The sequence below is a fragment of the Hibiscus syriacus genome, unplaced genomic scaffold, assembly GCF_006381635.1.
Source record: "Hibiscus syriacus cultivar Baekdansim isolate YM2019G1 unplaced genomic scaffold, ASM638163v2 tig00110195_pilon, whole genome shotgun sequence".
In the NCBI taxonomy this organism is placed as follows: domain Eukaryota; kingdom Viridiplantae; phylum Streptophyta; class Magnoliopsida; order Malvales; family Malvaceae; genus Hibiscus; species Hibiscus syriacus.
Window position 1 is genome coordinate 1,208,197 of NW_024062621.1, and position 24,923 is coordinate 1,233,119.

General features: G+C 32.7%; 4 protein-coding genes and 1 pseudogene across 6 annotated transcripts; 4 read left to right on the top strand and 1 right to left on the bottom strand.

The window, feature by feature from the left end:
• Nucleotides 1-2,181: 2,181 nt before the first annotated feature.
• LOC120218082 (protein SUPPRESSOR OF npr1-1, CONSTITUTIVE 1-like) lies at nt 2,182-2,601 on the bottom strand. The gene has a single exon (XM_039215061.1). The coding sequence runs from the start codon at nt 2,599-2,601 to the stop codon at nt 2,182-2,184; it is 420 nt and encodes a 139-aa protein (XP_039070992.1).
• Nucleotides 2,602-3,276: 675 nt separating this feature from the next.
• LOC120218245 (probable leucine-rich repeat receptor-like protein kinase At1g35710) lies at nt 3,277-5,306 on the top strand. Of its 3 annotated transcripts, none has more exons than XM_039215223.1 (3): nt 3,277-3,714; nt 3,787-4,782; nt 4,879-5,306. In XM_039215223.1, the coding sequence occupies exons 1-3, from the start codon at nt 3,312-3,314 to the stop codon at nt 5,271-5,273; spliced, it is 1,794 nt and encodes a 597-aa protein (XP_039071154.1). In that variant the 5' UTR covers nt 3,277-3,311; the 3' UTR covers nt 5,274-5,306. The 3 variants fall into 3 exon arrangements, with proteins under 3 accessions (XP_039071154.1, XP_039071155.1, XP_039071153.1); XM_039215224.1 differs by having other exon boundaries at nt 3,277-3,627; nt 3,748-4,782; XM_039215222.1 differs by having other exon boundaries at nt 3,277-4,782.
• A 6,262-nt stretch (nt 5,307-11,568) lies between these two features.
• LOC120218246 lies at nt 11,569-13,392 on the top strand (annotated as a pseudogene).
• A 492-nt stretch (nt 13,393-13,884) lies between these two features.
• Nucleotides 13,885-18,928, top strand: LOC120218254 (vacuole membrane protein KMS1-like). The gene is made up of 8 exons (XM_039215232.1): nt 13,885-14,251; nt 14,769-14,979; nt 15,508-15,585; nt 16,106-16,407; nt 16,856-17,007; nt 17,797-17,913; nt 18,142-18,333; nt 18,444-18,928. The coding sequence occupies exons 1-8, from the start codon at nt 14,194-14,196 to the stop codon at nt 18,606-18,608; spliced, it is 1,275 nt and encodes a 424-aa protein (XP_039071163.1). The 5' UTR covers nt 13,885-14,193; the 3' UTR covers nt 18,609-18,928.
• A 921-nt stretch (nt 18,929-19,849) lies between these two features.
• On the top strand, nt 19,850-24,141 carry LOC120218251 (TVP38/TMEM64 family membrane protein slr0305-like). Its single transcript, XM_039215227.1, has 9 exons — nt 19,850-20,031; nt 20,550-20,611; nt 21,129-21,183; nt 21,741-21,839; nt 22,038-22,124; nt 22,988-23,104; nt 23,208-23,300; nt 23,566-23,596; nt 23,883-24,141. The coding sequence occupies exons 1-9, from the start codon at nt 19,936-19,938 to the stop codon at nt 24,071-24,073; spliced, it is 831 nt and encodes a 276-aa protein (XP_039071158.1). The 5' UTR covers nt 19,850-19,935; the 3' UTR covers nt 24,074-24,141.
• Nucleotides 24,142-24,923: the final 782 nt, after the last annotated feature.

The following is a 24,923-nucleotide window of genomic DNA, read 5'->3' on the forward strand; positions in this document are numbered from 1 at the left end:
GGTTCAATCCCCTTATTATTTTAAAAGAAATATTTGATCTAGAAATTCTGATCGAATTAAAATTCATCGAATTTGAACATTGTATTAGCCATTTCACCTAAGTTTATTATTCCTCCATTATTATTTTCTGAATAATCTGAAATGATTATAAGATAATATAAGTTAAGAATCTTTCTTAGTCATTAATAACACACATCATGTAAATATAGTTGTTTGAACTCAGGATCTCTAAAGAGAACAACACTCCTCTTTACCTGAGGTCGCTTGATCGGATAATCTCAAATAAGTCCATCACTAATTTATCATTATAAGGATTAATCTCAAATAACTCAATCCACTAATCACTTTTCCGTAGGTTTAATTGGCAATTTAGCAAGCAAGTCTGCTCCACCAAATAACATTTTTAAAACTTCACTTCTAGCCTTAAATATTTGTACTTCACACATTGTTACTGATAAATCAAGTTCGCCAATGATGGGCTTAAAACAATATATGCTCTATCAACGAAGTTGGTTCAAGTGGTAAACAACTTAATATCACTTAAGTGGGTCTCAAGTTCGAAGCTTTGTATATGCAGAAAATTCCCGTTAAAAGACTCACCCATTAAAATCAGGTGTATGAAACAGATCAATCTAAATTAATTAATACAAAGTCATATAAAATCGGGAGGACAACCAAAAAAGAAGAAGAAGATAGATTTACAATATATAAAGAGTAAACACAATAATTATATATTTGAGATGTTGCATTAAAGACTTGTAATAAATAATCATCACATTAATTTATTAATTTATGATTCTATCAATTCGTAGAAATTTGATACTTTTGAATAGTATCAATGATTTGTATATATGAATAATCATTGAGGTTCTTTTAATTAATAAAAAAATTGACATTTTTCAATAGTCTTAATAATTTGTTTATATATGAATAACCATCACATTAATTCATGATTCTTTCGATTTGTAGAAATTTGATACTTTGGAATAATTTCCATGACTTGTAAATATAAGTAGTCATCAAACTAATTCATAGTTCTTCCGATTTATGGAAAAATTGACACTTTTAAATAGTATCAATAATTTGTATATATCAATAATCATCAAGGTTCTTTTAATTTATGAAAAAAATTGACATTTTTGTAATAGTCTTAATGATTTGCATATATGAATAATGATCGCGTTAATTCATGATTTTTTTATTCGAAGAAAGATTCAATATTTTTTTTGAATAATCTCAATTATTTATATATATATATATGAATAGTCGTCACAATAACTTGATTTAACCCAAATTATTTTAATATTTTTAGAATAAATTTATTAATTTAAATTTACTCGAATTTAGATTTAGAATAATTGATGAAAGTAAACCTCATATATTCCTATATTGTTTAAGGACTTAACTTGAAGCCAATGGCAATTCATGGTACTATATGTTAATATGAGTAATAATCTTGTTTTTTTTAACTTCATATAATTAGCACTCACTGTATACAAAATGTAGAAGGATTTCCACTATATAATGTTATTTTCAACATCTCTTTTTCACGTAGTGGGTGAATCCTCTTGGTTGCTTCCATGAATTTTCTGCAATAAGACAACTATATGTGTCATTATAACACTATTTGTGGATTCAAAGAGGGACGTGGAAATAAAAATCAAAGTAAAGAGCACGTTGATATAGACATGGTCGGGCAAAATTTTTCCAGTTCCTGGAAAATTACATCAAATAATGAAATAATAGTCAGTGTCTTTGCTACAATGACTTTTGTTGCCTGAAAATAACAATACCAATACTTAATCAATTAAAGAAGAAAATAAAAACACAGAATAGAGGGGAAATGTTTTGAGCCCTTGCGGATATCATGCAGCAACTATTAAACTAAAGAAATAACAATACCCACCCTAATAAAATCAGATACATTATCCTATAGAAGAGAAGAAATATAAAAAACAGTGTTACATGACTATTCAGAACTATGACATGCTACCATACATCATTTATCTGCAAGACCATAAAGAGCAAATGCAGCATTGTGTTGCAAAGATACATTCTTTGAATCCTGAAGCTTCAACAAAGGAACCAAAGCACCCATATGTGCAATACCAGCTTCATTATTTGTGTCCTGAAACCACCATCATAACTACCCACCGATCACCTCTATGGTTGTTGTCTACTTTACCAGTCAACAAAGTTCTTTGTGTTCTCTGGAACATAGAGAAAGCTGGTGATATTTGAGCAATACGATAAATCGATATCTTCGAGGGCATCCAACTTAATAATGCTTCTGGGAAGATTACCAATCCTTGTGCCTCTCAAATCCAAAAATGTGAGCTTTTCCAGGCATTGGATTGACGTAGGTACTTCTTCAATGGCGGTGCAGCTTAAGATTAATCTCTTTATATGTTTTGGGACCTCGGGAAATTTCTTGATGCTGTCACAACAACTAAAATCGAGCTCACTCTGAAGAAATTTCAGATGAGTCATGCAAGGTAGTTCAACCAAGCTTTTGCATCCTCTAACCAGTAATACTTCAACATTTTCGCATCGCATGAGGGTAGGAAGCTTTGTTAAATTCTTGCATTTTCGAAGATCCATCACTTTCATATTCACATGATTCTGTATGATGAAATGGAAAACAAAATTAGCGTAAATATTTAAAATATTCCAACCCATTTCTTGTAGTAGATCGTGCATCCAAAGGATACTATGCCCTCTTAAGAGACCCATATCAATGAGGTCGCTTATTACACAATGGGCAGACCCACCGTAAATACCGTCCAGTATTTTTGTTACCTGATCCCTACAATATCAAGCATGCAATGTCAAGAAATATATTCTTCTCGACCTCATCCAATCTATCAAAGCTAATCTTCGATAGATTAAGAATGGGATGTTCCCTCAGCTTCTTCAAAAAGCTTATAGAATAATAGGCAATTCATGGTACTATATATTAATATGAATAATGATTTTGTTTATTAACTTTATATGATTAGCACTTAGTAATGACACACAATGTAGAGGGATTTCCACTATTACAAATAAAGTGGTTTATATGTACGTAATGTTATTATAAAAATTGATTAATGTTTTCTACAAAGTCATGACAGTAAACCCTACGGTGATGCTCTGTGTATTGTCGTTTTGCATCTCTGTTTTTCATGTGGAAAAAATGTAGTGGGTGAACTCTCTTGGTTGCTTCCATACCTACCCTAATTTCGGACAATGATTTAAACCAAACACTTGTTGAAGTAAAAACCACGTTGACAGTAAACCTTCAGCAGATAATAAAGTTTAGCTAATTAAACATGGTCTTATCCTTCACCCATCCCATTATTATGGGAGTACTGTGGGCTACCATCCTCGTTTCCATTGCCACAAGTATGTCAACAGCAGAGCAGTCGCCATTGGAGTTTGAAGCCAAAGCCGTGTTAGAGAGTGGATGGTGGAGTGGGTATCACAACATTTCACAACGTTGCGAGTGGCACGGTATCTCATGCAACCCTGCTGGAAGCATCACCAAAATTGATCTTAGTGATCGTCGGCTTGGTGGAAAAATCCCGCCTGGAATAGGTTATCTATCGGCATTGGAGTACCTTGGCTTGTCCAATTGTGATTTATCTGGTGAGTTACCTCCTCCTCTTTGTAATTTAGAAGCCTTATTTGCATTATTCCTCTCCCAAAACAGATTGATTGGTTCCATCCCATCTTGTGTTGGTAATTTGTACAACTTGACTTTCTTAGATCTTCATTCAAATCAATTACAAGGTTCAATTCCATCAGATATTGGGAATTTAGAAGCACTAGAATCATTAGACCTCTCCCAGAACAGATTGAATGGTTCCATCCCCTCTCAGATTGCCATGCTTTATAGGTTGTCATATTTAAACCTCACCTTCAACCAACTCTCCGGTTATGTCCCTAATTTGTATGCTACTAAGCTTCTTATTGTCGATAATAGTAATGACTGTTACACGATTTATCCTGATCCTTTTCAAGGAAACAAGGGCTTATCGCCTTGTATGAATTCTTCGGTAACCAACAATGCCAAAAACAATAAAAGTCCTCCCTATATCGAAATATGCCTCCCTATTGCCATCTTTTCTACTTTCTCCATTCTTGGTTGTTTGTTCTTTTCACGGTTTAAGGCCAATAATAAACCTGTTGGAGGACGACCGACAAAGAACGGGGACATATGTTCCATATGGAACTACGATGGAAAGATAGCATACGAGGATATCATCGCAGCAACAGAGGATTTCGACTTTCGTTACTGTATTGGAGTCGGTGGTTATGGAAGCGTTTACAGAGCCCAACTCCCTTGTGGAAAAGTTGTTGCCTTGAAGAAACTTCATCGTTTAGAAGCTGAAAATCCTGCTTTCGACAAGAGTTTCAGGAACGAGATCAAGTTTCTAACAGAGATACGACATCGAAATATTGTGAAGCTTCATGGATTTTGTCTGCACCGACGCTCCATGTTCTTGATCTACGAATACATGGAGAAAGGGAGCTTATTTTACAACCTAAGAGATGAAGTGGAAGCAGTGGAAATGGATTGGACGAAAAGAATTGAGATCATCAAAGGCATGGCGCATGCTTTGTGTTACTTGCACCATGATTGCACCCCTCCTATAGTTCATCGAGACATATCAAGCAACAATGTTCTGTTGAACTCGAGCTTTCAAGTCTTTGTGGCCGACTTTGGAACTGCTAGAATGTTGGATCTTGATTCATCTAATCACACCATTCTAGTTGGAACCCGTGGCTATATAGCTCCAGGTGATGTTTCCCTTCTCTACAACTTCATTTATTAACACTTTTCTTAGAAGTGTATATAATTAATTGAATTTCTTTTAATTCGATTTGTGCATGCAGAACTTGCCTATACAATGAATGTCAACGAAAAATGTGATGTGTATAGTTTTGGAGTAGTGACACTGGAAACATTGATGGGAAAGCATCCAGAAGAAGTGTTGTCGCAGTTGTCATCACCATCTTCTTTGGTGAGTATGAAGTTAATTGATGTGTTAGACAATCGTTTACCAGTTCTGACAAGCCAGCTTGTTGCACAAAATCTTGTTCAAGTTGCTACGTTGGCGTTTGCTTGCTTAAATCAACAACCGAAGCTACGGCCAACAATGAAAGAAGTGTGCAAAGAGTTCCTTTGTCGCCAAACATCCTTGAAAGTTCCCCTTCGGATGATTTCTTTGTTTCAACTCATGAATAATGAAATGCATATAAGAGAAAGTTCTGAAACTTGTCGTGTATAAAATCTTCAAGGGATGTTTCAATAAAGAGTCGCTTACCGTTATTTAGATAGAGTTTATTATGCTTTTGATTAATACATCTTTTTCCATTGTAATGAAATCTATAGTTCTAATGACTAAAAAAATACAATACTTCAATATTTATAGAGCAAACACAATAATATCAACTTTGAGATATTGGCATTCTACATAGAGTAATCATCACATTAGTTCATGGTTGAGCCATTTTTCCCCAAACATTTTTAAATAGTATCAATGATTTTTATATACAACTAATCATCACATTCATTTAATTTAACTCTTCGTGTGAAATTCTCTCATTTCTAACATAAAATATTACGCCAACAAAAGAAATATAAAAAGATTTTTGAGGATTCTAAATAAGTTTAAGACCTTCAAATTATCAAAGGAAGTCGAAGATAAAATCTTATTGGTACGAAGATCAACATCTTTATTATCGATGATTGAATTGTAACGTCAATTTATAACTATGATAATAGATATAAGTAAAATAATAAGTAATTACCACTTATTGAAAATAATAAAGATTTACAAAGGAAGATGTAACATACACTATACTCGTAAATAATTTTATACCTCAAATTTAGAGAAATTATTCATTATAAGAAATTCATGCGTTAGGTACAAAGTCTTAATTTGTGACCCGAATCTTTTTAATCCAGTTTAAAAAGCTACTCGTTTAATAGCAGAAATAAATTCGAAGAGAAATAGAGAATCTATGGAGGATACAAAGATTTTTTAGCCTTAGCACAACATTGATTCCTGACCGTGGGTGCGAGAAAGCTCCCGCCACACAAACTTTATCGAACATCCACTCCATATAAGATTATACCTTTTTTTTGTTTGTTAAATTTTGACTGAAAATAAGAATTCATATTAAAGAAGACTAGTTGTAATATTAGATTTCTTGCTCTTTAAGTAGTTAGCTCTATAAATAGATAATAATAATTATGATTATTATAAATTGAAAAGACGAAATTTTATAATTCGTATGAGGACTTGTATTTGCAGACCCTATTATAATTTTGTCATGATAATAAATTTATCTCTTTTATGTACGATTATTTTCCTTTTAGTATTTTTCACATAAAATCTTAATTTTTTAATCTTGTTCCTTTACATAGTTTACTTATTATTTTATAATAATATACATAATCACTTTAAGGGGGGAAATTTCACACATATTTATGAAAATGAGAAAAAAAGCCTAAGACATACAGACATTTGAAGTAGAGGAGACGTTAAATTAGTATTAATCAAGCCAGAATTTTTTAATTTGTGGAGAAAAGGATCTCGTTTCCCACATAGAAAAGTAGGTCAAGAAAAAGATGGAAAAGACTTTGGGTCCACAAATAGGTTTGAACACATTTAAATTGTTGAACGGAATTAAAGATGGAATTGTGCATGTCTTCATTTGAGATTCGTAATCTATACTTCACTTGTAGAAAACTCGATACCTTCAATTTAGATAGATTACTGATGATTCATAGTCGATATATGTTGTACGAGACCCTATTGGAATCTAATATTCACATTGTTATTGATAAATCAAGTTCGCCAATGATGGGCTTAAAACAATGTATGATCTATCAACGAAGTTGGTTCAAATGGTAAACAACTTAATATCACTTAAGTGGGTCTCAAGTTCGAAGCTTTGTATATGCAGAAAATTCCCGGTAAAAGACTCACCCATTAAAATCAGGTGTATAAAACAGATCAATCTGAATTAATTAATACAAAGTCCTATAAAATCGGGAGGACAACCAAAAAAAGAAGAAGAAGATAGATTTACAATATATAAAGAGTAAACACAATAATTATATATTTGAGATGTTGCATTAAAGACTCGTATATAAATAATCATCACATTAATTTATTAATTTATGATTCTATCAATTCGTAGAAATTTGATACTTTTGAATAGTATCAATGATTTGTATATATGAATAATCATCGAGGTTCTTTTAATTAATGAAAAAATTGACATTTTTCAATAGTCTTAATAATTTGTTTATATATGAATAACCAACACATTAATTCATGATTCTTTCGATTTGTAGAAATTTGATACTTTGGAATAATTTTCATGACTTGTAAATATAAGTAGTCATCAAACTAATTCATAGTTCTTCCGATTTATGGAAAAATTGACACTTTTAAAAAGTATCAATAATTTGTATATATGAATAATCATCAAGGTTCTTTTATTTTATGAAAAAATTGACATTTTTGTAATAGTTTTAATGATTTGCATATATGAATAATGATCGCGTTACTTCATGATTTTTTTATTCGAAGAAAGATCAATATTTTTTTGAATAATCTCAATTATTTATATATATGAATAGTCATCACAATAACTTGATTTAACCCAAATTATTTTAATATTTTTAGAATAAATTTATTAATTTAAATTTACTCGAATTTAGATTTAGAATAATTGACTATATTGTTTAAGGACTTAACTTGAAGCCAATGGCAATTCATGGTACTATATGTTAATATGAGTAATAATCTTTTTTTTTTAACTTCATATAATTAGCACTCACTGTATACACAATGTAGAAGGATTTCCACTATATAATGTTATTTTCAACATCTCTTTTTCACGTAGTGGGTGAACCCTCTTGGTTGCTTCCATGAATTTTCTGCAATAAGATAACTATATGTGTCATTATAACACTATTTGTGGATTCAAAGAGGGATGTGGAAATAAAAATCAAAGTAAAGAGCACGTTGATATAGACATGGTCGGGCAATGTTGGATCTTGATTCATCTAATCACACCATTCTTGTTGGAACTCGTGGCTATATAGCTCCAGGTAATGTTTCCCTTCTCTACAACTTCATTTGTTAACACTTTTTTTTCAATAAAAAGTATATGTAATTAATTGGATTTCTTTTTATTTGATTTGTGCATGCAGAATTTGTCTATACAATGATTGTCACCGAAAAATGTGATGTGTATAGTTTTGGAGTGGTGGCACTGGAAACACTAATGGAAAACATCCAGAAGAAGTGTTGTCGTGGTTGTTATCACCTTCTTTGGTGAATATGAAGTTAATTGATGTGTTCGTTTGTCACTTCCAACAAATCAATTAATTGCACAAAATCTTGTTCATGTTGCTACATTGATTTTTGCTTGATTAAATCAACGAGCGAAGTCACGACCAACGATGAAAGAAGTGTGCAAAGAGTTTATTTCTCGCTCAACATCCTTAAAGGCTCCCCTTCGGATGATTTCTTTGTTTCAACTTGTGAAGCATGAAATACATATAGGAGAAAGTTCTGATACTTGTAATGTTTAGATTAAATGATTCTTTGTACAATGAAACAGGAAGGACAAGAATTTATGAATTAATATTGCACTGTCAGGACAGTGATTTCATTCAAACAATTCGAAAGTTTAGAATGCAAAGTGAAAATGCAGTCATAATATAATCAAGGCAATCAGCTAAGTGGCAGTTAAGTAGTATATACATGCACTGTTTTCTTTGGTCTTCTTTGTTTAAGCTTAGCCTTCACATTTATGCCATTATCGATGATAGATTGAAGATCTATGTGAAGCTTCCCCTCTATTCTGTCCCCTTTCCTTGGGGTGTAAACAACATCATGAATATCATCATCCAATGCTCTCTGAGCCAAAATTGAACCCATAGCCGCACAAGCAGAAGCATTTCTTGTAGAACCTAAGTCAAACTTCATATAGAAATGACTGTTAGCATGCTCGGGATGATCTGGGCTGTTGGATCTTTTGATCTGATCTAACAGCTGGGAATGTGCAACGGCTGAGGGTATAGGATGAAACTCTAATTGCATCAAATCTGGACTGTTGGATCTGCTTTAGATCCAAAGCTAATGCAGTAATGCTTGGCAGCGATTAAAGAATATGATGAAACTCTAGCTTCTTTAGGTTCCAGCTCATCGGCTCCTGCAGTTAAATATAAAATATTAAATATTGGGCTATAATTAAAACAAGGGTAAAGTATAGTAATGGTCACTGAACATTTCTGAAGCTTGCATTTAGGTCCCCCAACTTTTAAAACTTACAATACAATCCCCCAACATTTAATTCGTTTGCAATATAATCCCCGCACCTATGAAAATTAGGGTAAATTATATAAATGGTCACTGAACTTTTTATGTACTTGAATTTAGGTCCCCCAACTTTTAAAACTTACAAAACAATCCTCAATTTCATTCTAACCACAAATTCCAAAGTAATTCAATTTCATTCTAAACCCTAAATTCCAAAATAATTCAATTACATTCTAAAACCCAAATTCTAAAATACTTCAATTTCTGTCTTTTTTTATAAACGACGCCAACATCACTAAATTATTAATTAATTTACTTTTTATATTTAAAAACATATGATAATTTTTTAATATTAATTTAAAGACATTAAAATTTTTCGATAGTAAGAATATATGATAATAATTCATTTATTTAAAAATAAATATATTTGTGATTATTTGTGTATGTTTTATATCTAATCATACGTGTTAACATATTTTATATCTTTCATATAAATATTAAGACTACATAAATAGCAGAGTCAAAATTTTTATATGAGTTATGTTAATTATAGTAATGATGTATAATATATTTTATTTTTATATTTTCTATTATAATTAAAATATAAATATTACCATGATAATTAAATATTTATTTACTTATTACATCGATATTTTGTGTAGAAAAATTATTTAATAAAATCATAAAAACACAATAAAAAAAAACACTGAAGTTGACTACTTCAAAAATAAAATAAAAAAATCAATAATTTAATATAATATACCCTAAGTTGATGATAACAATTAACTCAAAAGAGATGGGGTTTGTGCCATGTTTTCGTAACGTACGTAAACTTTCTATTTCATGGTCACGTATTCTTTTAGTTCTAGCATGATATATTTTTTAATTTTCTAATACACTTAACAAAATTATATTATAACTCGTTAAGTGATTTCATAGGTAAAAAAATGTTATTTTCTTTAAAAGTTTTAAATTCAAACAATTGTGTTTGTAGGGTATATCTATATTATTAATAAATTAATTTTTTTTTGAATAAATAATATCTTATAATCACATCAAACTATTAAAAAACTAAATTATAATTGAAATAAATAAAAATTATAAGGATGCCAATTGGGGATTTTGATTCTTAATTTTTTTCATTGAGAGATTGTGTTTTTTTTATTCAATTTCTTCCATAATCATTTTTTATATTTAAATTATTGAAGGTCACTAAATTTACATTTACGAGGAGGGAGTGTATTTTTTTTCTTCACAAAAGCAAAAAAATCAAAACGCTATCACATTCTTAAAGATAATCTAGTATATTCCTCCTTAAATTGAAATATTTTAGAATTTGGGTTTTAGAATGTAATTGAATTATTTTGGAATTTAGGGTTTATAATGAAATTGAATTACTTTGGAATTTGGGGTTTAGAATGAAATTGAGGAATGTTTTGTAAGTTTTAAAAGTTAGGGGACCTAAATTCAAGTGCCTGAAAAGTTCAATGACCATTTATATAATTTACCCTAATTTTCATAGGTGCGGGACCATATTGCAAATGGATTAAATGTTGGGGGACTGTATTGCAAGTTTTAAAAGTTGAGGGACCTAAATGCAAGCTTCAGAAATGTTCAATGACCATTACTATACTTTTACCCTTAAAACAATGATAAAGGGTTAATATTCATTTTAATATTTAACAATTTTAATAATTATTTAATATTTATAATTAGTTAATTTAATATAAAACATAAGTACCCGGACGAAAGCGAGTGGCTACCCTATGGATTTTGTCCTTTTCGGTCTCTGTTTTTCATGGGTAGAAAATGTAGGGGTGAACTCTCTTGGTTGCTTCCGTAGGCGGATACCCTACCCAAATTTGGGACAATTTTTAGAACCAAAGTGAATTCGTGGAAAAATATGAAATATTAATTCAACTTGTAGTTGTATAAATTAACTAGGCTGAAAAACATGCAATACTGCAACTGAAGCTTTAGCAGACAGATCATAAAGCTTAGCTAATTAAACATGGCCTCCTCATTCACACATCCCATTATTCTGGGAGTATTGTGGGCTACCATCCTCGTTTCCTTTGCTACTACAAGTATGTCAACAGCAGAGCAGTCGCCATTGGAGTCTGAAGCCAAAGCTGTTTTAGAGAATGGATGGTGGAATGGCTATAGCAACGACGCTTCACAACGTTGCATGTGACCTGGTATCTCATGCAACCTGCTGGAAGCATCACCCGAATTGATCTTAGTGATCGTGGGCTTGGTGGAAAAATCCCTCCTGGAATAGGTGATCTATCGGCATTGGAGTACCTTGGCTTGTCCAATTGTGATTTATCTGGTGAGTTACCTCCTCCTCTTGGAAACCTTACCCTTTTACACTTTCTTGACTTTTCCCTTAATTATATTCATGGTCCAATCCCTTTTGCTTTGGGTCAATTAACCAATTTGAAAGAATTGTACCTTTCTTATAACCAACTTGAAGATTCCATCCCTCAAGATATTGAAAATTTGAAGAAGCTCATGTATTTAAGCATAAGAAACAATAGATTTACTGGTCATAATATTCCTCTACTTATGTGTCATTTAACAAAATTGGAATTTATTGACCTTGGTCTAAATCAATTAACTGGTTCAATCCCTTCTTGTAGTGGTGGTTTATCCAACTTGAATTACTTGATCCTTCATTCAAATCTATTACAAGGTTCTTTCCGCAAAAGATTGGGAATTTAGAAGCATTAACTTTCTTAGACCTCTCCCAAAACAGATTGAATGGTTCCATCCCCTTTCAGATTGCCAAACTTTCTAGGTTATCAAAATTAAACCTCACCTTCAACCAACTCTCCGGTTATGTCCCTAATTTGTCTGCTACTAGGCTTCGTATTGTCGATAATAGTAATGATTGTTACAAGATTTCTCCCCGATCCTTCTCGAGGAAACAAGGGTTTATAGCCTTGTATGTATTCTCCGGTAACCAACAATGCCAAAACTAATAAACGTCATTACTATATCAAAATATGCCTCCCTATTGCCATCTTTTCCACTTTCTCCATTGTCTGTTGTTTGTTATTTTCACGGTTTAAGGCCGAGGATAACCGGGCTGGTGAACGACCAACAAAGAACGGGGACATCTTTTCCATATGAAACTACGATGGAAAGATAGCATACAAGGCTATCATTGCAGCAACAGAGGATTTCCACTTTCGTTATTGTATTGGAGTTGGTGGTTACGGAAGCGTTTATAGAGCGCAACTCCCTTGTGGAAAAGTTGTTGCCTTGAAGAAACTTCAGCGTTTAGAAGCTGAAAATCCTGCCTTCGACAAGTGTTTCAGGAACGATATCAAGTTTCTAACGAAAATACAATATCGAAATATCGTGAAGCTTCATGAATTTTGTCTGCACTGACGCTCCATGTTCTTGATCTACGAATACATGGAGAAAGGGAGTTTGTTCTACAACCTAAGAGATGAAGTGGAAGCAGTGGAAATGGATTGGACGAAAAGGATTGAGATTATCAAAGACATGGCGCATGCTTTGTGGTACTTGTACCATGATTGCACCCCTCCAATAGTCATAGAGACATATCAAGCAACAATGTTCTGTTGAACTCGAGCTTTCAAGCTTTTGTGGCTAATTTTGGAACTGCTAGAATGTTGAATCTAGATTCATCCAATCACATCATTCTTATCGGAGCTAGTGGTTATATAGCTCCAGGTGATGTTTCCCTTCTTTGCATCTTTTTTCTACAAAAAGTATATGTAATTAATTGAGTTTTTTATTTGATTTGATTTGTGCATGCAGAACTTGCCCATACAATAGTTGTCACTGAAAAATGTGATGTGTATAGTTTTAGAGTGGTGACATTTGAAACATTAATGGGAAAGCATCCAGAAGAAGTATTGTCTCAGTTGTCATCACCAACTTCTTTGGTGAATATGAAGTTAATTAATGTGTTAGACAGACGTTTACCACTTCCAACAAGCCAACTAGTTACACAAAATCGTGTTCACGTTGCTACATTGACGTTTGTTTGCTTAAATCAATAAGCAAAATCACAACCAACAATGAAAGAAGTGTGTAAATAGTTTCTTTGTTTCAACTTGTGAAGCATGAAATGCATATTGGAGAATGTTATGATACATGTCATGTATAAATCTTCAAGGGATGTTTCAATACAGAGTCGTTTATTCTTATAGCGTAGACATAATAGTCTTGGTTTTGAGATGTTACAATGAAAACTCGAATTTAGATATGATCGACATTTTTATAACACAATATTAGTAAATAATTAGATACCTTTAATTTAGATTGGGATAAGCATACCATTTAAAAATTTTAGTTCCGGTAATGTTGCCTCTAAATCAAATGTAGACCATTCGTTAAAAAGCTTGTGAGATTTAAAGATTAAAGATTCACTAAAATTAAACTTAAAGGACTAATAATGCAATATGTGTAGGATATATGGATAAATTTTATAATTAACCTAAAATTTTCGGCATAAAAAATGGATCAAATTATAATATTCTAAGTGCCTTCTGATTAAATTGCAGGAGAGCTAAGAAAAAGGAAGCTCAAAGTAAGAAGAGATACTCACGCTAAAACAGCTTTATCTACAGCTTTTGATTCCTTCTTCTTCTTATCAAGATCTGCACTATTGTTTCACGGAAGAAAATTCTTTGTTATTTATTATTGGTGACTGAAAAGAAGTGGTTGACTCCTTTCCAAGTTATACGATTTACAGCTGCCAGATTCTTGCCCAGACTCATAGTTTTTCTCATCAGTAGAAAGCGTTACATATTGAGGAAAAATTCAAATTTCTTGAATAAATTGAAGAAAAGAACAATAAATTGAAGTGAAGTATGTGAGCTAGGAGATGGGTTCAGACAAAAGCGCGACTTCTTCTGCTCAACAAATGGAATCATCTATTCAGGGCAAGTTCTCTCTTTTTCACTTTTACGTGTTTTTTCCTCGAGAAAATTTGAATTTTTGTTACCATTTACGTTCGTTTTTGTGTCATTGAGGGGTTTTCCCTCATTTAACTCTATTTCACGAACTTGAATGAAGTTGGGTTTTGCGAGATCTCTTATCGTTTAAGATTTTTTTCTAGTTCATTAATTAGATTGTTTTTTCTTACTATTGTAATATTGCAAAAACCAGATATTAAATTAACCGAATTCCTCTGAAAAATATGATGGTTAATTATTAGATGGATTAAAATGAGCTGAATGTATGACAAAGATAAAAAAAATAAAGTAGATTTCGGGTTTGAAGGCACAAAAAAAAGTAGTTATCAATTGAATACTCTGCATCTTAGATTAGTGAATCAAAGTAGGATACGACTGTTTCTTTTTTTTTTTAGCTTTATTCTGATTTTCTGTATAAGAAGGAAAATGTCGAGTTAATTGAGTTTTCTGGACCCATAGCTGATAGACTTGTTCAATTTTTTAGATATTCGTGAGAGACATCGGCTAGAATTAGAAAATTTAACATTGACAACACAGCCCTTCAAAACATTAAAGGTTTTCTTTCTGGTTATCCTTCAGTATGTCACTCAATCGGTATCGTATCTTTTGGCAAAGAGTGGTTGGCTTATGCTTTCAAGCACTCTAATGGCTGCTATTGGAAGTTTGCTTGTGACTGTTGAGGGTCCTCACGAGAAGGTAATCAAATTTGTAGGTTATCCTGCTATATCCATCATTCTTTGTCATGGTTTTCTTTTGATATACAATATACTTCATTATGCTGTAGGAAAGATTTTTGTTTGTTAAGAGTGAGTGCTCTGTATTATCTGCTACGTTCAGCTATGCAATTGAGGGATGCAAATGCTACGTACGAGATTTTATCATTATTATTTGTCTTATTTACAACTAATTAGATATAAAGATTGATAGCTAGGATTATTAATTACATTTTCTGTTTAAATATAGGGCTAGGCTTAAAACTCTATTTGTTACAAAATAGATTTACATCGTCGGAGGAGGAGGAGGAGGAGGAGTGGGGCGGGATCATGCCGGCTCTTATTGTCTCTTAATGATTATATATTTTGAAACCTTTTGTTTTATATGTAAGTTTCGGCTCAATATTTAGTTGAAGTTTTTTTTTTTCATTCTTATTTTTTATCATTTATTGTAATCAGATTAATGGAAACAATAATTAACAGTTGATGTCTTGATTATATTTTTCCTCGGCATGTTGAGGAAGTTTCTAAGTATGTTCGATTTGGATTATGGTGGATTGCACTTGGTGTTGCATCTTCAATTGTCTTGGTAAGAACTTTGATTTCAGAATATCTTTCATCTTGTCTGGGGGAGTGTGCACAATGAATAATTCTTTGCTGCTATACCAGCATGCTTTGTTTATTTTAACTCTTTCTTTCAACACTGGCTGACTTAAGCAGATGTCAAATGGTGGAAATACATAATCTCTTTTGCATTGAAGAATAATTCTAGTCTTGTAGATGGATTTCTTTCTAATTATTGCTGTTTTTAAATTGTAAGTCGCTAAGGTTGCTTAATCTGTTTCTACCCAATGGAGTTGAAAAACTAGCAAACTGGGATAATGTGATTATTAGAAATAACACTTCAATGATTGTTTCGAAGATTGTTGTGTATGAAGTACCACTGTGTTTTAAACATTTTACCTGGATGAAAGGGAGGATATCCATAATATGCCGAAGTTTTATTCTGAAATCTGATCTGCTTATTGTTTATACTTCCTTGATACAAAAGGAAATTTTGTTAAATAGATCGGATTCATGTACTTTTCTAATTTGCCTTTCTTATTCCAGGATCTGGTCTGCACACTTTTGTCCTTTATTTGGGTCCTCATATTGCCTTGTTTACAATAAAAGCAATGCAATGTGGACGAATAGACCTGAAGAGCGCTCCATATGATACAATACAGTTAAAGAGATGTCCTTCATGGCTGGATAAACCCTGCGGAGAGTTTGGGCCTCCATTATTTTCATCGTCACATGGGTTAAGGGTTCCTATGAGCAGCATATTGCCCCAGGTGCAGATGGAGGCTATCTTATGGGGTCTTGGGACTGCACTTCGAGAGCTTCCTCCTTACTTTTTCTCAAGGGCAGGTGTGAGTCCCATCTTTACACTATATACCTTATTACAATAACAAGGTTTGCTAGAAGAATCTGTTTATGGAAGGCTGATGAGGGCATTTCTGGAAGATGCCCCCCATCTTTTTTGCATTGGTTTGATAAGTGATATGATGCTAACTTTGCAACTTAACATTGTATGGTACTGACAGTGCAAAGGGGTTCATTGATCCCATTTATCTTGAAGTTTTACTTTGATTAATAACTTAAAGGTTTTAAATGTGAATCAAATTTGCTTGAGTCGCATTGTAGTTGTCCCCTTTTTGAATATATATATATATTATTTTATGTTTTCTCCATGAATTTCAGGCCCTTGGTTGTATTTTGTCTAATTGTTGGTTGTCGAAGACTTATATTTAGATTTCCGAGCACTCCATACTGTTAGAATAATAACTGGTTTATGTTGACCTTCTGCTGTATCCAGCTAGTTTATCAGGCAGCAGAATTGATGCCTTAGAAGAATTGTCCTCAAGTGAGGATAATGGAGTCATAGCTACTCGCCTAAGACAAATCGAGCGCTGGCTGTTATCCCACTCTCAACACATGAACTTCTTCACCATTTTAGTGCTCGCCTCGGTCAGTTATAATTTCATTGTTCTTTTCATTTGTTGCACATCAATTTGAATAGTGCAAAATATTGATGCAGCATAAGATGTTTTATTTTTAGTGCATATTTGGTTGTTTGACTGTTATCTCTGTTTTATTTTCCGCTTGCATGTTAGCAAATGCACACCTAGACCTTCATCCAGACTGGCATAAAATAACAATGTGTTGGAAAATAAAATTATGAATTTACTCAAAATAAGAAAGGAGAGGAAATGGTAATTAGTAACCTTTATAGAAAGGTTACTTTTATTTTCCACACTCATAATGTGTATTACAATAGCTATTTATAGGATTACATGAATGTAAACTTAAACATAAACATTAAAGTTAATAACTCTTCTAATTAATAAAGTGAGTTAATTAATTCAAGTAAACTCATGTGCTTAATTAATTAAACTTGCATGCATTTAATTCTTTATTAAAATCAAGTTTAGTTTCTAACACAATGTTCTGATGCATTTTCTTCAGAGAGAATCCTTGTTTAGGACGTTAACTATATCAATCCAGTAAAATTTTCGATCTAGAAATATTTCTTGCTAAGATAAATATAATGTGCGAATTTCACCGTCAATTGTGAAGTGTGGTATTATGTTGCGTGAGCAAGATAGAGAAACTTGATTGGTGTTTTAGCATCATCCCTTTTTAATTATTAATTTTTTAAGATCATACAAGTTGAATGCGGATTATAAATGCTATTTATATCATTTTTTTATTGCCTTATCATGTCAACCTTCTGATGATGAACTGAATCGTGTTCAGGTCCCAAATCCTCTATTTGACCTTGCTGGCATCATGTGTGGACAATTTGGGATTCCATTCTGGAAGTTTTTTCTTGCTACATTGATTGGGAAGGCAATCATTAAAACTCACATACAGGTCTGTGAATCCCAATGTTCCCGTTGTGTTTTTACATACAAGCTGAGCCTCAACTCGGATGCTTTCTTTGTGTTCATTGTTCCTCTTTCAATATTGACATTGTCCAAAATGCCCCACCTCTTTTGGTGGAATTGACTTCTACCAGACAGATGAAATCTTTCTATTCATGTTAATGAATCTAGATTTTCTTGATTCGAATTTTGCAAGCATCTTAGAAGTATCTATCAGTTCCTTTTTTGCAGACGTTGTTTATCGTCTGTCTGTAATAATCAACTCCTAGACTGGATAGAGAATGAATTGATCTGGGTGCTAAGCTTCATACCCGGATTCGGTTCTTTCTTGCCCACACTCACAGCAAAACTCCATTCGGTCAAAGAGAAGTACTTGGCTGCCCCACCTCCAGTGCCTTCAAATATCAAGGTACTTTCCTTGAGCCAGTACAAGAAATCTCTTTTAATCCCGAGTTTTAGTCGACTAGCCTATTTAGTCAAATCCGATAATATTTTTACAAATCCATTCTACCGCGGCAGGAAAAGTGGGATTTTTCATTTACTTTGATATGGAATACCATCGTGTGGCTTATGCTTATGAACTTCTTTGTCAAGATCGTCAATGCGACTGCTCAGAGGTATCTGAAAAAGCAGCAGGATAAGCAACTTGCGGAGATTTTATCTTCTTCAACGCATTCGGATTAGGAAGTCGACAAAAGCACTCGTCGTCCTTCTTCGTTATTCTCATTTACCAGTAGCGGTAGTGAACTACAGTCTGGTTGTCCTTGAATTACCATTGAAGTTCTCCCCTCTTAGAAGCTTGTATATGTATTATGTAGTAGGGGAACCTATACAGACAGAAACAAAGATTTTATTTATCCTTCATGTGTGATCATTATTTTGGGGCTTTTTACTACAAAATCTGGGTGAATGCTCCTTCAACATCTGGCTTTGAATTACTACATTTGCTTTCTGTTATTATTATTAACACAGTTGTCTTTTAATGGAAATTGGGGTAATCGTTTGATTAAACAAGATTTACCTATTGATTTTAGGGTAATTTAATTTTTAGTCCTTCCATTTAGTAATTTTCTTCAATTTGATTTATGAATTTTATTTGGCTCATTGTTATGGGGCTTTTTAATCTATTTTTAGTTCCTAATGATATGGTATAATCTTTTTAATACATTTTCTTACTTATATTTTAATCAAGATATTATTTATTAAATATCTAAATACTATCATATCGAAACGAAATAATCTTATTGAAACAACTTTTTCCAAATTTCAAGTTTAGGACATTTGTATCTTTTTAGATTTTGTCCTAAAGTTTCCAAAATTAAACATTTCAACCTTTTAACTTCATTTTTTTTGAATTTTTTATTAAATAATAATATTTAAATTATTAAAATAATATATAGAGTAATTATTATATGATTTAAAGTAAACTATCAAATAAAATAATTAAAAATTATAATTTAATGACCAAATTAATAAATTTATAAATATTATTTTATCGAAAATATTATCGTCTAACAAAATCCAGATTGCAGTGAATTCTGTTTCTCTTCAAAACATAAATAAATAGCTGTGGAATTCTAATTTTGTAGGAACAAAGTAGTTTTAATGACCCACAATTGAACAAAACGAACGAAGTTTCCTATACACTTGTAAACCCCATCGGGCCATCCCGCCAAATCATTTTTAGCTGTTTCAATACCAAAAAATTCCTAGAAAAAGATTGAAAATTTGAAATATATAAGCATTAAGCAATCATGCAAAAACCCAGAAATCTCTGTGTGTGTTTGGGCTAAAACCACGAAAGAAAAAGAGAAATAGAAAGAGAGAAAACAAAAGCAAACACAAGGGAAAAAGGATCGTTGTACATTGTTGTTGTTTCCTGTAACTTTTGTTTTTAAAAAATCTGGCAAGGAGAGAAGGATATAGGGGGCACGTTCATCGTTGAAACAAAGCGATCTTCGATATTAATAACGAAGAAGGCGAGTGTAGGCCTTGGCGTCGTAGGTTGTCAATGGCTTTCGCGTGGACCTCTGCTCTCAGGATCGTTCTTCTTGTACTTCTTCTCGCGGCTATTATTCATGCTTGTTTCACCCTCCCCATTGAAGCGGTTTGCTCCTTTTTCTAGCTTTTTGCGCTTCTTTTCTTGGTTTGAGTGAATTCTATTCTCTCTTATTCATAATTTTGCTTCCATTTTGTGTTTTCTCATCTGGGGATTTATATTTTTTTTCATCTATTCTTTTGATTGATCTTTCTTGTTTCTATTGTTGTTTTTGTATTGTTAATCTGGGTTTTTTCTTGTTATTACTTTTTTTTTTAGTGACAAATTGTGGAGTTTGGGTGTTTGCACTGCTTGAAGACATGAAATTATGAACGCAAATTATATGGTTAAATAGTTAAATGTATTCCATTGCTGAAATTACTACAAAATGCAAAGTTGGTGTAATTCAAGGTTAGACCGTTAGAGTTATGTGAGGGAATCCGAAATTATATAGCTTTATGAATTCTTAAAAATTGGATTTCTATTCTGCAGGCTTTCTAGATGTTAAATGTTCATCTTAAATTAAGCCTGATTGTCATTTTGCTACATTCTGTGCACTGCTGAAAATAAGTTTTTTTTTCTTGCAGATTCTTAAGGATTTTTTGTTATGGGTTGATAGCGAACTTGGACCTTGGGGTCCCCTTGCGCTGTAAGACACTTGAACCCTACCTAAATATCTCTCTGTTTTCAATTATCAAGGATTTTTGCTTGCATAATTCTTTACTATGCAATTCAATTTTTTGTACTAATTGTTTTTTTATAGGATTTTTGTACTAATTGTTGTAATATTTAATCTACAAAGTCGAATTTAAAATGTTTTCGAGACTTTTTCAAACCGGGTCCGAGTTGAAAGTTTGTTGTTTTGATTTAATCTTATATGCTTTAGTATCATGTTTGAGTACATCTAAACGGAAACTGGATCATCTTGTATATGTGGAACATAGGAACAATGTAACTGTATGTGTTCTCTAGCAATGAATGAATAGAATGGCCCTCAGTGAATATCGATCTTAGTTTGTTGTTGTTATGTTTCCCCTAAATTTGAAGCTTCTAGGTGGATGGTCGTCACTTTGCTGGTGAATTGAGTGGCTCTAAATTACTGGACTCTGATGTATTAGGATTTCTTTTTTTTCCCTTTTAACTCATTTTTCCTACTTGATGTGTAGGGCTGTCGCTTATATTCCTCTGACAATCTTGGCTGTTCCAGCTTCAGTGCTGACTGTAAGCTTTAAACTTCTGTTCTGATGCTTTAGTATCACCAAATTTATTTATCATTCTGTAGCATCATGCATTTTCTTTTCGTTTCCATTTTTCCCCTTATTACTTAATGATGATGATTGATTTGTTCATGTTTGTGGTATCTGTAGTAATGATCCTAATTCTTGCATTCCTTCTTAGCGGTAGTCTTATCCAGTACTGCCATCTCTAAGTATCTGAATCTGATCAGTTAATGTTAACTTGACACTCGTTATTAAAACCTATTCTATGTATTGGATAATTAAAAGAGCAACATTTCTTGCCTTATAATTTTGTTTCTCATTTATTAGAGGGGAGTAATCTATGATTGACATGCTTTGTTACAATTGAAATTAAACTGACCATGTGATCTTTTAACTTGTTTTCTTATCTATTTGTGACCTGCCCTTGTTCAATTTCTTCATGTTATTTGACATATTTTACTTTGCAATATACTTGTGTATTAAACAATCTCCTTCCAAACATTAAAGGAGCAATAAATAAGGTTTTAACATTACAAGACACTGTGTTTTATCCTTCAGCTTGGTGGTGGTTATCTTTTTGGATTGCCCGTGGGATTCATTTCAGATTCTGTTGGTGCAACTCTTGGTGCCGGAGCAGCATTCCTTCTAGGCAAAACAGTATGCTCATTGATTTCTTATGGAACTCTCAGTGTTTTATCTTACTGCTTTACCTTTCATCGGAAAAAACAAATCACTGATACAATAGATGTTTCTTTTCTCTAATCTTCATATCATTCTTTCTATTTCTTCCATTTTTAATTAATTTTGTATCTCTTTCAATTTTCATCTTATTAGAATTATGATGCTATTGTACAGATTGGGAGATCATTGGTTGTTTCGCAGTTGAAAGATTATCCTCAGTTTCAGTTAGTAGCAATTGCAACACGGAAATCTGGCTTTAAGGTTTGCATGCTTCGTAATAATTTTTGAAGGATGATTCTTGGTTTATAAGCCGTATAAGGCCTTGTTCAAAAACACCTCATAACATTTCCTAAATTTATATGATTTGATGGTATTTGCCATGAATAACCCATAATGCATTAGAGTGGTTTCATGAATGTGAAGGTATCACGACTTCATGAAAATTTATGAGTTACAAGTGGAATAAATAACTAAAATGTGTGTTTCACCTCATAAGTTTGATTAAAGTAAAGTGTTTTCTTCAGGCTTTCAATATGATTTTTCAGACTATCTAGAGAAATCGTTACTTCTGTACTTGTGGGCATGTTTGCAAACTCTAGCGGTATATGTTTGATTAACCATGCTTATTTAGCCTCTTGTGTTAGTCGTGCTTATTATCATCTCATTTTTTCCTTAAAAAATTATTTGAAATGGTGTTAGTTACGTATTTGAGACACTAAATATACACTTCTACAATAAGCATGTCATTTTGATTAGTGGTACCTATCACAATGTTATGTTAAAAAGTTTCTGTATGACTTCGCTTGTCTATATGACTCTGAACTGTGATAAAATCTTATGAATATTTAGTAATCTCAGTTTGACGATCACACATTCTGTTTAGTGTATCTCTGATGTGTTAATCCTACTTTGACATGCCTTGTTGTATCCTCCAAAGAATTTGAGAAACTAGTCCGATTGCATTTATATTTTTGCTGCTTATTTCTATGACAACACTTTTGTACCAAGTTTTTTTTACCATTACAATTCCCAAGATAGGCAGCCCAACTATTTGGATTGACGTTTTCATTCATTGCTGAAAATTCTGTCAGATTTCTAAACTTCCTTCTTCTGAAAATGGACAGATTGTTTTGCTACTTCGACTTGCACCTTTAGTCCCTTTTAGCGTGTTGAATTATCTGTTGTCTGTGACCCCTGTCTCATTCAGAGAATACATGCTGGCCTCCTGGTTAGGGATGGTGGTACTGCATCTATATAACCTTCCTAACATTCTTTCCAATAATATCTGTTTATGGTATTTCTGTTATATTGCGGATTTAACATTGAGATTCATGTTTGTTACAGCCATTAACCCTTGCTTTAGTTTATGTCGGAACAACAGTTAAGGATCTTTCTGATGTGACACATGGATGGAATGGATTTTCAACTGCTCGTTGGGTATGTTTCATGTTGTTCTTTATAGGCCGGTCCATTTTTTTTTCTTTTTATTTAAGAATGATTTGGACTGAGGTACGTTTTAGGCCAGGATAATATACTTCTAGCTACTTTTATGTAGGACTCTTCCCTTTGACAGACGTCGAAATGAACGTCGGTACATTTCGTGTTTGTATTTTGCAGTCCCGATTAGAATGACAAGAAAACTTGTTTTCATGTCATTTATGTTTTGTATTCTTATCTGTGTTTTTACTTTTTATGAATGCAGGCCTTTCTCATAGTGAGCCTTGTTGTGTCTGGTAAGTGGACAAATTCAACCAGGTAGTGTCGGGGAATTCCGATTTCAAAGTAGTGCAAGCTCTGTGATAAAACACATACAGAAAAGTTCATGTTTATTTTTCAAATCCATGATGGATATTCAGTAGAGGTATCCATGAGTCGGGTTGAGTCGGGCCGTGCCCCGGAACTTGTAGAAATCCTTTGTTCAAGCCCATTTCCGCGGGGCACATGCCGGCCTGGTTCAAGAAATACTCAGCTTAAAATTTACTCAACTTTTTGACATTTGCATTGTTGATTTATATGCAGTGGTTCTAATGATTTGTGTGACTAAAACTGCGAAAACGGCTCTGGAAAAAGCGTTGGCTGAAAGCGAGGACATAGATAGCATCATAAGCTCATCACCTGGATCGCCCGTTGCCGGTGAAGAGCCTCTGGATCTTCACCAGCCTTTTACAGTAAAGATAGACCCCGGTGACAACAGCACTAGTGAAAAGTAAAACCCCAAATATCAGCTGTAAATTCTTTATCTTACCTTATTGCCATTGCTTCGGCATGCCATTTTGTGCTTTGTACACATAGTCTCGTTGAAAATCAGTGAAAATAATTGTTTTCTTCTTTTTCAACCTTTCTTGCGGTGCACGCTATGCTTTTGTGCATGCTGATTTATTGCTTGTGAATTTCATCTAATTAAATCCGAATATGATCATTCATGATTTAAGTCAACAAACTCATTAAAGGATTGAATGAATTAAACTAGAAATGATTCTGGCTTGAAATTATTCAAACTCGGAAGGATCAAAATTCAGAATAACACAAAAATTAAAATACATTTTTTAATTTTCGTGTTAAAAGTATTTACAAATTCAAACATTCATATAACATTCTTATTATTTTTGTGTGTATCGAGTCCAAGATTTTAAATAATGGTATGCTATTAGAATAGTAACCGTTATATAATGATAAAGGTGTCATTCGAAACTATCATTTTACAACTGCAGCAATACCTACGATGACTACAATAGCACCCGTTATTATCGCAACCACGTAAACACAACAAAACCGTAATTTAAATCCATTATATGAGTCTTAACCGAAAAGATATAATATTTGGTGAACAGTAGCTTCCAATATTGGCGAGTGATTAACGCGTTCAATGATTAAAAGAAGGAATGCTAAAGAGATATCGAAAAATGCTAAAAACCCTCACTATGGAGACATTATCCATTTTATCCAGAGTAGATGCTCCAACTTTCCCTTCCTACTAACTTTACCTACATAGATTAATATTCGATGCACTTACATTATATAATTTTATATATTATCAAAAATTAAATAATATTTCTTTTT